The following is an 18261-nucleotide window of genomic DNA, read 5'->3' as shown; positions in this document are numbered from 1 at the left end:
TGAAATCTAAGGTATTTTAAACCATCTTCAAAACCTTGTTGTTCATAAGAAATCTTCTTAGAGAGATACATGCTTTCTTCATACTTCAAATTTACACATGAAATAAATGACTTTCCTTGCGTTGATTTGCATTATGGTTTCTTTCCCAAATAGAGTTAGAACTTCAAAGAAATTTTTAGCTTCACACATGGAACCATTGCAAAAAAAATTATTATATCATCTATGAAAAGTAGATGTGAGATATTTGTACCTTGAGCTATGTTCAAACCTTGGAAGTTACCTTGTTTTTTTACCTCATCTAACAAGAGACTATGTCCTTCAGTTGCTAAAAGGAAGAAGAGGGGGCCTAAAGTTCATCGTTGCCTTATTCCATGAGATGTGTGAAAGAAATGTGAAGTTGATCCACTGATAAGGATTGTAAAGAAAACATAATGGATGCAACCCATGATCCAATAAATGAAAGGAGGGAAAATTGTCCAAGTGAGAAGGTGCCTGATATAGACCCAACTCACTTTGTCATAGGATTTTGAGAGATCAATTTTGAGAAAGTCTACCCCTTTTAGTTGATGAATGTTCATGTTGTGCAATCCTTCTTCAGTTACCCCTAGGGCTTCATGTATTTTTCTTCCCTCCATGAATATGAACTGTTCCTTAGAAATCGACCTAGTCATAATTGGTTTTATCCTTCAAGAAATGATTTTTTATATGACTATATATATGTTGTTGAACAGGAAGATTGGTTTAAATTATTCAAAAAACTAATGATTATTGTGCTTCAAAATAAGAGCAATTAACTTGGAGTTTAATGTTGCCAAGACCTTCCCTTGTTCTTTCGACTCATTTACCACACTTAACATGTCTTGACCAATCACCTCAATCATTTATGAGAAGACTTTGATTGCCCACCCTTCTGACCCTGGGATTTTTTCTTTTTGAAAACTAACCAATACCCTGGGATTTTTTCTTTCTGAAAACTAACCAATACTTCCTTCAACTCCTATGCAGTGACTTCATCTTGCAAGTCATCTATCATTAGTGAAATTTTGAGATTAAAAATGGGTCTCAAAAGAAAAATGTACAATCAAAATCAACTTTATAAGAACCAATAGGATTCAAGATGAGGATGTCAATCATGGGCAGTGATTTACCATTTTTGGAGTAAAAAGGTAAAAATATAAAATAAAATAAAAATAAAAAAACTACTTCTTCAACTTATATCCCAACAGTTTTACTCAAATTTCAAGCAGGAGCACTCGTTGGATGTGGAATTTAATGCAATCACATTTTTCATGTATTTCTCATTTCTCATGTAGAAGTGTCTATAAAAAGTATGCAACATGAGTACTTCTTGGATGAGAAATTAAATTCTGCATCCAGTGGGTTCTCCTACTCAAAATTCGAGTTAAATTGTGGGGAGATAAGTTGAAAATACAAGTTGATTTTTTTCTTTTTCCTGCAAAATTTGATGCGGTAATCCAATATTATTTTATTATTTCCACTATTATTTTATAATACTCCTTAGGAGGTCCATTTTAGACCTCAAAATTTCTCTAATGATCTTCCCCCCTTACATAACTCGGGAACAATTGAGCTCCTAATATGTCCATAACATTGTTTTGTGGATTTCCTTGAAGAGTGATTGAAAGTGTGAGTTACCTATCATTGCGAGCCACTAAAAACAGGAAACTTTTTTATCATCGCGATCGTTCATACTCCAAATTGTGTTTTTCATCTTTCATCCTTTTCCGTATGCCTGAAAAAAGCTTATGTTTTCATCCCCACAGTCTAGCTAAACCGCTCTGCTCTTGAGATTCAAGCTACTTCTCTTGAGACCAAAATATCCCTTCTCCTTTGAAGTTGTGTTGGAAAAGCCTTCTTGGCTTGTCTCAGATAGAGCCTTCAACTCCTCCTTTATCCTTAATAGATCTGGTTCCTTTTTTCCTGCTTATTTTTTTCCCAAGCCTTTATATGCGCTTTTAAGTTTCTTAGCCTTGATTCAAACTGCTTATCTGCTAACCTACTGTCCCTTGGACAAAAACTATTCCAATGAGTCTTCACTAAATTTATAAACTCCTCCTGCATTTTATTTTTGCAATAAATTTATGTATTTATAAATATGTTATAAATATGATTTGCAAATTATTATATTTAGTACGCTTTTTTGGGTAGAAATAATAAATGAACTTTAATAATAAAATTGATCATATGTTTTAGTTATTAGAGTTTAAAAATGATCATATGTTTTAGATTTTAAAAAATATGTTTTCTTTGCAGGTAATTGAGGGCCATAGACAACAAAGAGGCATCATGATTGCTTGGATCCGAGAGGTTTGAAGAAACCAGCAAGGATTCGGGTGTTGCGAGCCAATTCGAGATTCAATATCTGTCAGAATTGAGATTACAACTAGCCCCTCGACTTGACCTATGGCATCCAAGGCTATGGAGCCACAACCTTTCTAGCATTTCTAAAAAATTGCATCTAGCTTATCACTGGTGCATTTGTTCTCTTGAAGAATTAAAACACTAGGCATCACCTTCTTGATGTGGTCTTTTAAGAGTCTTTTCTTTCCTCTCTATTTGAGGCCTCAAATATTCCAAGAGATGATTTTCATTGGGAAAGGGAGTGGGAGGTGGGAAATGCCTCTGAAATTAGTGTTACTTTACCTGAATTTTCCATTAGGTCTCCTGCTTCATGGATGAGTTGCTTTTTGATTTTCCTTCTTCGCTTTTTTCTTTCCATGGTCATACTTGGATTTTCTCTTAAGGAATGTTGTGTTTTAGAGACTTGATCCTATTGACATATGGGATTTCCAATTTTACCTTGATATATGTCTAATGAGGTTGGTGCAATTGTGTGTCTGGTATGGCATGGGGGTCTTTATCTTTACATTCCTCCATCATTGATTCTAGTGTTATCTCATCCATATGCATGACTTCAAGACTATCCTTCAATGGTGTAGGTTGAGCATCCTGCATTCTTGTTTCCTTTTTATGGAATATTGCGTTGATGCTCTAAACTCTTGTGGGTCCTAAATGCACCATCTTCTTGTAGTCTTGTTGCAAGGACAATGTTTTGGCTTTCTACGCTAGTTAAAAAAAAAAAAAAAAAATCTTAGGTTCAATGCCTCAAAGATACTTTTGGACTAAATGGCCCCCCTTGCCAAGGGTGAAGGGGTTCTATGATTCCTTCTTTGGGATTTAACTCTTTGGAAACCATCATTATTTGTTTTTGGGGTGGCTTTGGAGGATTTTCCATCTAGGTTAGCGAACAATCTTTAAATAGATGCCCATATTTGTGGCATCGTCTACACCAAAAAGGAACGTGCTCATAATCCAGGGTTTGGATGATTTCTTCATTCAAATATGAAATCTCTATGGATTCTGGGAGGGGCTTAGATATATTCAAGTAAATACAAATTCTTGTGTAAGCTATATGTCTTCCCTCTTTGTGACCTTTAAGGTTTTGGTGAATGGTCCAATGGCGTTTCCAATGCCCTCTAAGATCTCCTCCTCCAGGTATACCTTTGGGAGATAATACAACCATATCTAGACAAAGGATTCCAAGAATGTCTCATTGTCAAGGTTATATCTTGGAGTCTAAAACCACATGAAAAGGTTTGCATTATTATTGAAATAGGGTTTGTTTTCAAAGCCCTTTGTTACGTTCTCCATATTGTTGAGAATCACATTGAAAAACAACGTTTCCCATAGTTCAAGATCTATGTGGCCTTTGGGTTTCCGTTTGTTTTTTATCCTAGTGACCAAGTCATGTTTCATAGGCCAAACACCTATGAATTTACACATCAACATGCTATCCTGCATGTGTTGGATAAATCCTGTGATCTTGTTGGAGTAGGATTTGTATTTAGGTTTTTTCACAACCTTGGGAGGAAAATGGTTCTAGCTGTAGCTTTTCTAGGTGGCTCCCATTGATAGATTGTTTGCTTGTTGGGTCGAGGCTTGAGTGTTAGCAACATTTGGGCATGGTGCTCATTGGTGAGATGCTAGTATGGAGGCCCTCTTGCCTCAACCAATAACAACTCTGAAGACCACATTATGGTTGGAGGGGTTGAAAATTTCTCTCCCTTTTCTTTCCACAGTGGAGCGCTCAGAGCGAATTACAGAAAGGGGCACGAGAGATCAACATATACATATTCATCCAAATATACTTAACAATGATTTACATGAAAGTAAGAAAATATATTGGATATGCCTTTAACCATATAGATTCACCCATACTTTATCATGAAAATTCTTAAGGAGAAAATAAACTTTGTTACAATAATATAACCAATATCATGATTTACTAATATTATAACTCAGATTCATATAACATATATTAATATAATATTTTTTTAATTAATTAATTCAATTTAAATGAAAATAAAAATATAACTATTTTTAAAGTAAATTTCAACCTTTAATTTTCAGTATTAAAAATTAAACATATTATAAAATATTTGATGAACAATATATCGTACGAAAGACTTTTCCAAAAACCAAGACTATCAATTTTTTATTAATAATCAAAATGATACATGGTATGCATCCATATTTCAAAATATTTCAGAATTTTTATTTCACCGAGATTTAATTTTTTAAACTTTTATCAGAGTTTTTATTTTCAAGGGTACAATATGCACAAGTGTCGTCCATTGGTTAGTCGTGGAGGCGTATGAAGACGGGAAACCCGTTCACCGTATTGCACGTGGAGTTAGCCTACCTTGACTGAACACACCAAAAGAGATCGGATTCCCCGAGTCGTATTATGATAGGGAACCAGTTTACTCGGAGGCACGTGGAGTTAGCATTCTCGAAAAAATTATGCTTGACGGGGTTGATGCGAGATCGTCAGCCTCTCTCTTGAATAACGCGTTAAATTTCTAGCGGTCGACTATGGTACAGCAGGATTCTTAATTAAAAAGAAAAACAGCGCATAAACTAGAGGCGAAGGTAGAATTTTCTCCACAATTTCTAAATACGTGAGAAACCTAACTCATTTCCTATGCAAATTGGTCGACTGTGACAGTTGGGTTCATAATTAAAAAATAAATTAGACAAGCGCACAGAAGCTACAGGCTAAGGCGAAGGTAGAATTTTCTCCACAATTTCTAAATACGTGAAACCGAACTCATTTCCTATGCAAATTGGTCGACTGTGACAGTAGGGTTCATAATTAAAAATAAAATAGACAAGCGCACAGAAGCTACAGGCTAAGGCTAAGGCGAACGTAGAATTTTCTCCACAATTTCTACATACGTGAGAAACCTAACTCATTTCCTATGCAAATTGGTCGACTGTGACAGTAGGGTTCATAATTTAAAAAAAAATAGACAAGCGCACAGAAGCTACAAGCTAAGGCTAAGGCTAAGGCGAAGATAGAATTTTCTCCACAATTTCTAAATCCGTGAGAAACCTAACTCATTTCCTATGCAAATTGGTCGACAGTGACCGTAGGGTTCATAATTAAAAATAAAATAGACAAGCGCACAGAAGCTACAGGCTAAGGTGAAGGTAGAATTTTCTCCTCAATTTCTAAATACGTGAGAAACCTAACTCATTTCCTATGCAAATTGGTCGACTGTGACAGCAGGGTTCATAATTAAAAATAAAATAGACAAGCGCACAGAAGCTACAAGGGTTTTCAATTGAAAACAAAAACAAAAGAGAATCCAAGCGCGCGGAAACCACAGGCCAAAGCGCAGAGTAGGGTTCTTAACCTTTTAAAAAAAAGGGAAAAAAAGACAAGTGCGTAGAAATTACCGCAGAAAACCCACAGTAGGGTTCTAAATTGAAAAAGACAGACAGCCGCGCTGAAACCAGAGGCGAAGGTATAATGTGTATATAATTATAACGATGCACACCAATCTTCCCCTTAATTTTTAAACACCTCACTCATATCCTCTGCAAGTTGCGTCGATAGCGTCTACCACCGCTACCATTTCTATTTTTTCTTTTCGATTGGCAATGGCTACATCCTCATCCTCCGCCGCTCATTCCAACAGCTATCGCTGGTACGATATTTTCATCAATCACCGTGGGCCTGATGTGAAGAAAACCTTCGCCAGATCTCTTTACCTTCGCCTTATTTCAAATGGATTGACTGCCTTTCTGGATCAAGAGGAGTTGCAACCGGGATACAATTTTTCTGATCAAATAGAAAATGCCATTAAAAGTACGTCCATCCATGTGGCTATCTTTTCACCTAGATATGCCGAATCAAGTTGGTGCCTAAATGAGCTCCTCTGGATGTTGGAGACAAAGGCCCCCATTGTTCCGGTGTTTTACAGTGTGACTCCTGCTGTTGTACGATGGACGGGTAGAAATTATGGTCGAGCTCTACAAAATTATGGTCGAGCTGGAGGTGTGCAATGGGTAAGAACTCAACCCTTCCTACTTTTGAAACGGTAATTATTCTATGTTTGGTAAATAGAGATAGACGTTTGTTTCTCACTAGTTCTCTTTATTTTAGAGAGGAATTGGTGCTCGAGCTGCTGGATCAGGTGGTTAAATGGCTGTTGGAAATGGTGAAAAACTTGCGCCCAAATTTGTACGTAGCAGAATGCCCAACAGGTTTAGATTACAAGCTAAAAGATTTTGAGGATACAGTACTGTTTCCCCAACGGCAAAGCCAGAAACCTCGGATCTTGGGCATCGTGGGGTTCGGTGGCATAGGAAAGACAACTTTGGCCAAACACTTCTTTAGTAAGAAGAAATCCGGTTATCGTAGAGCCTGTTTTTTATCCGACGTCAAAGATAACTCAGCTAAAAACTCTTTAAATTTGCTACAGAGTCAACTTTATAAGAGCTTGACTAAATTCGATAAGCAGGTAAACAGTGTTGATGAAGGTAAAGACATGCTCATAGAGCCTCTCAAATCCTCTCACGCCTTAATCATCCTAGATGATGTAGATGATGAGGATCAGGTCCAAGCACTTTTACCTGTTCAAATTCATGATCTCCATTCAGGTAGCTTAATATTGATTACATCTAGATATAAGGATGTTCTCAGAATCTCAAGAGTTGAAAATTCAGCAATTTATACAGTCACTGGGCTTGACATTCAACACTCTCTAGAACTCTTCTGCTCCCATGCCTTCAAACAGCCTTATCCGCTTCCAGACTTTGAATCTCTGGTTGATAAGTTCTTAGAATCTTGTAAAGGATTGCCCTTATCTCTGAAAGTAATTGGGGCACTTCTTTATGGAAAAGATATAATTGAGTGGGAAGAGGAATTGGACTGTCTTCAACAAATGCTTCCCCAAAAGATAGAGGAAAAGCTTAAAATTAGTTATGATTCCCTCAATGAAGAGGAACAGCAAATATTCTTAGACATTGCATGTTTTCTGGTAGGACACAACAGAGATACAGCCATAAGCATATGGGATGGATCAGGTTGGAAAGGAAGGCGGGGGTTTCAAAATTTACAGGACAAATGTCTTGTGGAAGCGGACAGTCAGAGTAATGTGATATATATGCATGACCACTTAAGGGACTTGGGAAGATATCTAGCCGAGAAATCATCTCCGCGTCGTCTTTGGCGTTGGACAGAGAAGGTCAATGATGATTTGCTAGATCGATCTTCTGTAAGTGATTCAATACTTCATACATTATTCAATAAAAGTCTGTGATTAATTCTTGAATGCACTAGTAATAACGATCGTTTTTCAACAATGGACAGGACATAACCATCCGGGAATTCGGATGGTTCATGGTGAATATGGTGATGCTGAAAATGCTCTGTGCGGACGCACTCTCAGGAGATTGTGCGGACGCACTGCCAGGAGATTGCAAGTTCTACACACTGAAGATATTCACATGGAACGCATTTTGAGGAGGGTGGAGAAACCAAATCTCCTAGGACTTACTTGGAAAAAATATCCCCACACTTCCCTGCCTTCCTGGCTTCCCATGAAAAATTTAAGGATTCTACGAGTCTCCGGTAGTGTATTAACCACATTGTGGCACAGGAAGGGCGAATCACAGGTATATGGATATTTTATGCTAGAGTTGTATGATTAATAGTTGTCATCTATTTTACTCGCACAACATTTGTGTGTGAGGATTTCGAAAGACTATGCAGTTAAGAATCACGATCAACATATAAATATCTTTCTTAGGGTTGAAACGCTTAAACTTTTTGCTTTTGCAGGCACTTCTGCAGCTGCCGGTATATTTGAAGGAGTTGTGGACAGATGAATCTGTGCAGTTGAAGAACATCAGCGGGGTGGAGCGGTTGACACAGCTTCGACAGCTAGTTATTAGTGGGTGTTCCCAGTTAGAAGAGCTGCCAAGTATGGACGCATTGGTATCTTTGGAGGAGTTGTGGGCTGATAGATGTGTAAAACTGAAGAGCATAATGGGGCTGGGGCAGATGACAAAGGTTAGATACCTAATTGTTTCTGGGTGCTTTGAGTTAGAAGAACTCCAAACCATGGGAACAATGGTATCTCTAGAGAACTTGGTGGCAAACGAATGTGTGAAGCTCAAGAGCATACAGGGGATGGAGCAGTGTACAAAGCTTCGAAAGCTATATCTTAGTGGTTGCGCTCAGTTAGAAAAGCTGCCAAGTATGGAAACATTGATATACTTGGAGATGTTCATTGCAGACAGATGCGTGAAGCTGAAGAGTATAGAGGGCTTGGCACACTGCACAGAGCTTAGACTCATAAGTGTTACTGGGTGCTCTGAGTTACAACAGCTGCCAAATATGGAAAAACCAGAATTTTTGAAGTCGTTGTGGGTAGATGGATGTGTGAAGCTGATAAACATACCAGGATTAGCACACTGTACAAGACTTATGAAGCTAGTTCTTACAGATTGCTGTGAGTTACAAGAGCTGCCGAGTTTGAAAGCATTGGTATCCTTGGAAGAGTTATGGGCAAAAAATTGTGTGAAGTTGAAAAGGCCACAAAGCTTAGATATCTAAATGTGTCATACTGCTCTGAGCTAGAAGAGCTGCCAAGTATGGAGACATTGGTATCTCTGGAAAAGTTGGTGGCAGTCGGATGTCTGAAACTGAAGAGTATACGAGGGTTATTGCAATTGACAAAGCTCAGTGAGTTAAATGTCTGTGGGTGCCCTGATTTAGAAGAGGTATAAGATGTTGAACATATTACATGGTTGAAGGAACCTGATCTGTCTATGTGTCCGAAATTACAGTGTCTAATGTGAACCAGTTGGGCGGACGAAAGCATGCTGATTTACAGGAAAAGCAAAGCAACAAGAAGTAGTTCTGCATTGACAGGAAAATTAATAATTTCAAGAGGTGTCTATTGAAATGTTAAATATTAATTACTCTGCAGTAATGAAATAATTTATTTATTACATTTATTGCTGGTTCATTATCAAATTAACTTAATATATAGTGTTTAATGTTTATTTAGATTGGGAAAAAAGTTTACATTTCCACATTAATATCGACAGAATAATTTAATTATCACTGTTACCATGTATGTGGCAGAAGAATGGGCATTAATAATTCGACCCCGCAAAGATTATTTATTTAACTATTATTACTTTATAGAAAAAAAAAAATCTAAGGTTATGTATAAAAATGATTTGAATGGATTAATTTTATTACTAATAAAATTAAAATAAATTATTTAATAATATTAATATATATTTTAATAGTTTTTAATTTAAATTATTTAATTTTTGAAAGATAATTTTATTTTTTATTAATAATTTGTCATTTTTATTTTTTTAATATGATTTATTTTAAATTATCCAATATTTATTGAGTTAATTAATAATGATAAGTCTATCCACATTAACTTAACAAAAATAAATAAAATTCCTTTATCCGGTTAAACACACAATTGATTGCTCTTTTAACCGTTTATCCCGGTCCAAGAAGTAACATTTTTCATTATACACTACATTAACTTTCTATTTTCAGCATTCTTTTTATTATTATTATTTAATAAAAAATATGTATCTTTTTTTGCTTTTCCGGTGGAGGAATTTAAGAAAATAATCTCAATACAATTTTTTTTTCTTTTACTGCTGAGGAATCCAAGAAGATAATCTCAATACAATATCTCAGAAAACAGATATATTGCAACCAGTAAATCAAAGTGAGGAATTGAAAAAGATAATCTCAAATACATTATCCGAGAAAGAATGACAACAATAGGTTCCCATCTCTGTTCCCACGCAAACGCATTATTCCCTTTTCACCCTTTAAGAGGAGTAATGGATTATGGATTCCGTCCTAACACACATTTGTTATGGACGATGGAGAATTTTGTCTACAAGGGTTCACGGGGAAGAACGCATGAGTCATGCTCTAATGGCGGTCTTTATTGCAATTTTAGTGGCGGCACATGCATCTCCTCTTTCGACTTCTTCAAATTTTACCAGCCGACCTGGAGTTCGCACTGAGTTTACAGCCACAGGCAATGCGCCAGAAGCCCTTAAAAACGACGTGCAAGAGGTGTGAGGTGTAAAGTATACAGTCAGTCAACCTACCTCAGCAGCAGAAACGTAGCAAGCTTCACTCAAAGTCCCCGAGTAAATTAGCATAGCTCGTACTATATTCAAATATAACTCGCCACTCAATTATGCTTTTGTTTTGCCTATGACCTATTGGAAGAGTAGTTGGGGATAGGGTGTTCATTTTCAAGTAAAAATGTAGCCATTCTAAAGGCAAGTCTGGCCTGGAGCAATGCTGTACACAAACCACAAATTTCCCTGCAAGGTCATATTATCTACAAACCAAAAAAATGCTTTCTTTTTAATGGTTTAAGAAGGCTGTTTTAGAGCCATGAAAATCCCATAGGTGTTACTATGTTCAAATATATGTAGATAGTCACATGTGTTTTCGTTCGATGGTTAGGCATGATGTTTTCTACCATGAAATTCTAAATCCCTTGTAAACATGCGTTGCACAGTGGACAATAAAACACATAAAATACTTTTGATAATGTAAAAAATACTCTTTGGACGTTATTACCTTCACAAGATTGCTTATTGAAAAAAATCTTCACAATATTGCAAATTTATATATTAAAATTGGTTTTAAATTCTTTATAAATATAAAATTGGTTTTAAATTTTATATAAATATATGTTGTATAGTAAATAATGATATACATATTTGTATGTATTATTATCATTATAATATTGTATATTTGCTAAAGGCTTCTTATTTTAATTTAAAGTAGATGAGGATTTGTTGATTTTTTAAAATTTTATTAATTGACAGTTTAGATTGATTCTCAAGGGAATATGCTCATCATATGGTTAGTATTAATGCTTATCAATGATTGTAATGTGTTAGAGAGTTTGTTAGATTGCATTGACTTTTAATAAATTTTAAAAATTAGATTTGTGCCACATGGCTCCCTACCCCCAATTTCCTAGGTATTTCATTATTCCAATTCTAATAAGTTCATATTTTAATTAGATGGGGAAATTAATATATAAACAAATTTTATTTAGCAAAATGGTCCATTTTACAATAAGAGGTGTAATTTCTTCTTTTTCTCAAATTAAATTAGATACGTGCCACATGGATCCCCGCCCACCAATTTCCTAGGAATTTGAGATTATTCCAATTCTAATAAGGTCATATTCTAATGAGACAGGTAATGTAATATATAAGAAAATTTTATTTAGCAAATTAGTCCATTTTACAACAAAATATGTAATTCATTTTTTTCTCCAAGTTAAAGTTGACCCATAACCTTTTTATACATGGTTAGTTAGATAAATGTGTACATTAGTAAGATATTCTTCATGTTGCAATAGTTTTTTTGTTACAATAGTTCTTTTTGTTATATTTATAAAGTGTTAGGTTATATCAACCACATTAATATTTTTAATGTGGTTGTACTAGTAATGCATTAAATTTGGTTTAAAGATTGATTAGCTATGTATCTTAGCCATATAATCTATTTAGTTGAGACAATATCCGAATCACATCTAGTCAACTAACTAACAACATTCTAAACAAACAACTCACTTAGAATTTAGATATTACCATAACCAATACATTTTATGATGAAGAATATCATAGATTAAGCACAAAATAAGTCAGCATACACATAGGTGTGATTCTTTATAATCATACAATCACATAATAATTGACTGCATCACATAATATTTGAGTGCATCAATGTGACTGAGTTGAATTAGCAATGTGATTAGAGGCTAGGAGAAAAGGTAAGGAGCATAATTGGACAATCATAACATTAACGAAGATTTAAGGCAAAGAAGCAGAAGAGAATCTATGATTATAAGATGAAGGGATAGGGTAAGAAGATGTTTAAAGCTTGAGGTAACAATTAACCAATTGTAGTTTAAGTGAAAAATTAGAGAAGTCTATGAAAGGTAATTTGTTGTTTTATTGAAAAATTCAAATTTATTTATAATGTGAAATAGCTTGCAAATCACATTATTTCAGACCACCTCCATTAGTTAACAAATATAGAAATTGTTGTCAATTTCCGTACGTTTACCAAAACCCTTGGCATATTGGAACTTTTGTAGGGTATTCTCTTTGATTTTATTGATATCTTGTTATATATACTTTTGTTCATAACCCCTGGTCACATGGTATCTCTGGAGAAGTTGTTGACAAACGAATGTGTGAAGTTGAAGAGGATAAGGGGGTTGGAGTGGTGTGCAAATCTTCGAAATCAAGACCTTAGAGGCTGTGCTGATTTAGAAAAACTGCCAAGCACGGAAACAATGGTGTCTTTGGAGGAATTGTGTGTAAAAAATGTTTGAAGTTGAAGAGCATTGGGGTTGGAGCAGGTGACAAAGCTTAGATACCTAAATTTTTCTAACATCTCTGAGTTAGAAGAGTTGCCAGGTATGCAAACATTGATATCTTTAGAGAAGTACCTGGCAGACATGTGTTAAGTTGAAGAGGATAGGGGGGTTGGCACAATGCACAGAGCTTAGAGTCCTAAGTGCTACAAGGTATTCTGAGTTACCATGACTTCCAAGTATGGAGAAATTAGTATTTTTGAAGTCCTTGTGGGTAAATGGATGTGTGGGGTTGAAAAACATACAAGAGTTAACAAATTGTACAAAGCCTCTAAAGCTTTTTCTTACACATTACTTGGAGTTACAAGAGTTTCCTAGAATGGAAACATTTGTATCTTTAGAGGAGTTATGGGAAAGATATTGTCTAAAGTTGAATAGAGTAAGGGGGTTGGCGATGGGGAAAAAGTTTAGATACCTAACTATCTCATATTGCTCTAAGCTAGAAGAGCTGCCAAGTATGGAGACATTGGTATCTCTGGAAAAGTTGGTGACAATCAGACTTCTAAAGCTGAGAAAGCTTAGAGAGTTAAATTCTTGTGGGTGTCGTGAGTTAAAATAGTTAGAGGACGTTAAACATATTACATGGTTGTACACACTTGACATCTCTATGTGTCTGAAATTACAGTGTTCACAGTTGGAGTGGTGCACTAGCCACACAGATGAAGACATGCTACTTCACACGAAAAGAAAAGTAGCATGAAGTACTTCGGCGTTGAGAGAAAACTTTATCATTCCAATTGAAGGTAAATATTAAACACTCTGCAATATCTTATTCATTATTAACTTAATTATCAGGTTAATACAATCTTTAATATTTAAAAAAGCTTTACATTTCTACATTAATATTGGCAGAATAATTTAATCATTCTAATAGTGGTTGCAATGTATGTGGCAAAATATGTTTTTTAGATATGTGTGACGATGATGGATTCACGTTAATAATTTGTCCCTCCCATGACTATCTATTTATTTATTTTTATTGTTACTCATTGTTAAGAGCGATGAAATAATTTGTATGGTTATATATAATAATGATTTGATTGGATTAATTTTATTATTAATAAAATCAAAATAAATTATTTAATAAAAATATTAGTATATGTTTTAATAAATTTTAATTGTAATTATTTAATATATGAAATATTGTTTTAACTTTATCTTATTGATGATGATGATTAACATCTACTAAGACCAAATTGGTCTTTCATACCTCAAGAAAGGAGAGTCTAATTTTCATTCTTCAAAATCTTGTTTCTATGATCAAGGAGCCGGAAAGAAGCATTCTAAGATTTCTATAGTTGGGCTGACTTAATAAGTCAAGGAGATTGGAGGTGTGGCTTATGATAGGAAATTGTGAGGGGATGTGGGAAAGGGTTAGGCAGTCTAAAAGAAAGTGCTTTTTATCTTCCACCTTCTTAGTATCACAAATTTGGCAAATTCTATCATCCTAGGGAGTCCTGGGAGTAGACCACTGCTCGTTCTCACTCCGAAGCTCATGAGAGTTAGTTCTAATCCTAGCGATGTTCATTCTCTTCTTAGTGCTAGTAAACATAGAGAGATAATTCTGGTTATCAAGGTTGGGGTTGATCACCTCCTTATAGTACCTTAGCTTCGTTTTACCCTCTAGCTTCTTAGCATCCCACATATTGTCCTTAAAACTGGAGGTAATAGTAGCTTTGAAACTGTCCTTACTTCCCATGATGATCTCTTCCTTAATCCCCCAAAGGTTGAGCCAAGATTGAGCATCCTGATTCCACCCATGCTTGAGGCACAGGTGGGGGTTTTGACTAAAGTTAGAAGAAATTTTTGGGAGCCTCTTGGATTCCATATTGTGAAGCCTCTTCTTATACATTAGATATCTAAACATAGACGCACTTTCAATGGGGGATCGCAAGCCAATTTCGATCAAGAGGATAGGATCAGGAGTATTTCCCTTTATCTTAATCTTATAGGTTATGAATTGCTTTTGGATCATCTCAATATTTCTCCACAAATCCCTAGATACACTGCAACCTGACTTCACATGTGTATAAGATAACACGGGTGACAAGAGTCTCAAAGAGGAACCTTTTTTTACTCCAAATGTAAAGATTGACTAACATACAATTGTTTTCAAGCTGACAATAAAAGACAAGGAAACAATAATGAAATCTCAGTTAGAGGTTGAGAACACATGGCTAAGAAATTAGCTACAGGAAAAGGAAGGCCAATTGGAAACTATGGCAAGTTTACCCATGGAGACACTTCAATGCAGGATGCCAACAAAGTCATATGCCTTATACCTCAAAGAACATTGGCTATAGTTTCAGATAGAAACCCTAGCAGAAAGAGGAACTGTGCCTTTCTAAGACGATAGACAATTCATTGACCTCTATGATCAAAGCACCCTAGATGATAGATAAAAGGTATCTGAGTTCTACCTACACAATTTAGCTCTGACAGATTTAAATGTGTGGGACCCAAATCCAAAGTTAGGGGACTTACAACTAATGGCCTCGGCATCTTGGATGAGTCATGAGAAGGCCAAAGCTTCAGAAATGAAAAGGGTATTGGAAAGAGAAGAAGTAGAACCCCTTTTCATCAGAGCATAACATTCTAACCCAATGGCTGTCATCAGCTTTCACAACCCCATTCCAAATGATCCCAAGCTTTAACCAAGATACCTTACTGTACAAGAATAGGTAGTCACTCATTTTGAAGACATGTTAAGATTTGTAGGAGATGAAAGCCAACAAGCTTGCCAAAGGAGATGGAACACCTTACCCTACAACCCAAAGATCAAAGGATATCATTCTCCTGATAGAATGAGGGATGCACTAGAGAGAGTCCCAATGTATAAGAAAACATTACAAAGACTCAAGGCCAACTGGATTGGATTAGAACTCAACCCATCATTGCGTTTAGGTATGTTAGATGGGAGAAAGAAAGAAGAAGAAATAAAGAAGTGAGAAGAAATAGACAGGAATGCAGGGTATCCACAAGAGGAGGAGACTACAACAGAAGCTTGGAATATCAGGGAGGCCACCAAAGAAATGAAAGACATGGATATAGATTGAGTTTCTCAGAGGATGAGCAACATTTTCAGTCGGGGGTGATGATGAGGCTCATTAATAGGTAAATTATATGGACCTTAATGCACCTCCAGCTTACTAAAATCATCTTTTCTCATCGTTTTTTACATGTTTTAATTATGTTTTTCTTAATGAGGAGAGTAAAGATACAATGTCATGTCTAGTGGTCTAAAGTACATTGATTGCAGGTTTTGGAGAAAATTTTGGCTAATTAAAGTGGAGGAACTCGAATGAAGACAAGAAAGAGGGATTCTAGGAGACATAATCTCCCTCCTTAACTCCTCACTCGAAGATTCCTCTATCAAATCTCATCAGCTTGGAGTTGCAAGCAACCAAGTCATGAACTTCATCGGCAGCCAAGCCAGGGACAGTTGAAGACTAGTTGATCTTGAGATTGGAGCCAAGCCTTCCTAAATTTAAGAAAGTTGTTGGTAGCTTCGGCTATATAAATCAAGAGGTATATGGCCTCATTAGGATGGGGATTGTTTTTTCAAGAGAGCTAAGCAGTTTTCGAGTTCAATTATTGTAACCAGGCACTCTTATGTATTTCTGATTTCTTTAATGAAAATGGGCACCATTCCCTTGATCCAGCACTGATTTGACTCAGAGGGTTGAAGCTCTTGGGTTAGGGCCCAACCCTATCAGTAGAGGTTCCTCTTATTGTGTATGTATGCTTAGGTTATCTCATAGTTAGTTGTTAAACTGATTTTGGTATTGTTAATTTGGAAGTATTGGTAGACTTGATTAGTTTTCTTCCATTTGTGAATAATTCTAATAGTAGAAGTGTAAAGATAAGAATATATTCCAAAATGGTTGACGTCAAGGGGTTCACTTCATTTCTCCCTTTTTGGGATTATGGTTTGAGGAACACTTCTCATGCAACCAAAATGACAGAATTCTTGTTTTTGTGTAATGTAGGGTTTTCTCGCTAATTAGGTCATTATCTTGCAGTTTCAAAGATAAGTTGCAATTGGTATTTTATGATCTCTTAATTTTTTCACTGATCTCATCTCACTTTCATATTTGTTCCAAGAATTTCCATGCATGAGCTTAGCAAAGTAAATGGTGATAACTCTGTTTTGTTTTACTCGAATAGACCTTTCTTGTTTTCGATGAGTTTGTATATGAATGCCAAGAATGATGTTTATTGATTGCAGAAGTTTCTAAATTGCAGGGAGATCTCATCTCATCACCCTCAACTAAGCCATATCCACACATGCTTTCCAAAAGTCACAAAGGTCTCAATTCAAATTCTTGCCTTATGACGAAAACTAGCCATCTCCATTGAGAAAATCCAACCATCTTAAAGATTTGGCTTAAGTTCTAAGTAAAGTGCCTATCACTCCCATGACTTATTCCCTCCTTATTCACCTTTTCAAGGCTCCAACCCACCTTCTACAACAGTCCCTAATATTTCGTCATGTTCCTGTAGTAAAATATGGGATCCTGTATGTGAATTAGTACTTCCTATAGACATTGTGTAGGAAAAACTATAGTGGCATGTTTTGAGCCCGAATTGTGAAAAATCATCACTAAAAGCCTGAATTAGGTCCCTACTTTCCCTCCAAGTCATCTGAACCATTGTCCTCCTTTTCCTTCACACCTGTCTCCCCTGCCAAAGAACCAAGCAAGATTAGCATTTACATTTTTCAAGAAAAAAGATATCAAGAAAAATTATCCTCTAGTTGGCACTATTTAGATCATATTTCATGCTTAGACTAGTTAAAACCTCACATGTGTTAAAATAGGGTTCTTCTACAAGAAAAGTAGGTTAGCAAGTAGATCAAGGATTTGATGATGTTTTATAATCATTTCTTTTACTCCTTCCTTCATGCAATCGACAACATTTATTTTCTTCTAAATTAGGGTAAATTTCCCTTCTCCAAATTGGTAATTGGACTTCTTCTAGTCAATAGAAGGTTGGTTTGAGAAACCCTAGTGGCTTATCACCCCACCTCATCAATGACAAAGAGTAGACCAATTACATTTATTTGTGTATACAACACTATCACCTCCAAATTTGTACGAACCCTAGGTTGATGAAGTAAAGTTGGTAGCCCTAGGAGTTGCAACATCATTGCTGTAATACTAGTGCCCATCACTTTTTGGCACCATTTCTAGGGAGGTGTCTGAGTAGATGTGATTTCTTCTCTCTTTCTTCCTTTTCTTATCTCTTTCATTCTGCAATTAGTTCATTTGGTAAATAGTTGCAATTCAGTTTTTCTTTTTTTCAATTCTAGAAGTAGCTTAAAACTCAAAAAAGAAAAAAGAAAAGCACTCCTTTCATGGCTCGTAGCAATATGGATAACTTAGGAAAATTTCTACCAAATACTCCCACCATTTCAAACAGCCAACCTTCCCTCTTCTTCGGTGGCTATGAGTTAGAGGACCCCGTAGGTTAACAACCAGAGATT

General features: G+C 35.8%; 1 protein-coding gene and 1 pseudogene across 1 annotated transcript; both read left to right on the top strand.

Moving 5' to 3' along the window:
• Nucleotides 1–5474: 5474 nt before the first annotated feature.
• On the top strand, nt 5475–7691 carry LOC149235659 (TMV resistance protein N-like; annotated as a pseudogene).
• A 13-nt stretch (nt 7692–7704) lies between these two features.
• On the top strand, nt 7705–9260 carry LOC149235658 (uncharacterized). Its single transcript, XM_089368621.1, has 2 exons — nt 7705–7986; nt 8153–9260. The coding sequence occupies exons 1-2, from the start codon at nt 7705–7707 to the stop codon at nt 8927–8929; spliced, it is 1059 nt and encodes a 352-aa protein (XP_089224747.1). The 3' UTR covers nt 8930–9260.
• Nucleotides 9261–18261: the final 9001 nt, after the last annotated feature.

The sequence above is a fragment of the Pinus tabuliformis genome, chromosome 8 (assembly GCF_031772625.1).
Source record: "Pinus tabuliformis cultivar Carrire ecotype Pingquan chromosome 8, CPIR1, whole genome shotgun sequence".
NCBI classification, from domain to species: domain Eukaryota; kingdom Viridiplantae; phylum Streptophyta; class Pinopsida; order Pinales; family Pinaceae; genus Pinus; species Pinus tabuliformis.
This window is presented reverse-complemented; position numbering and strand designations above follow the sequence as displayed.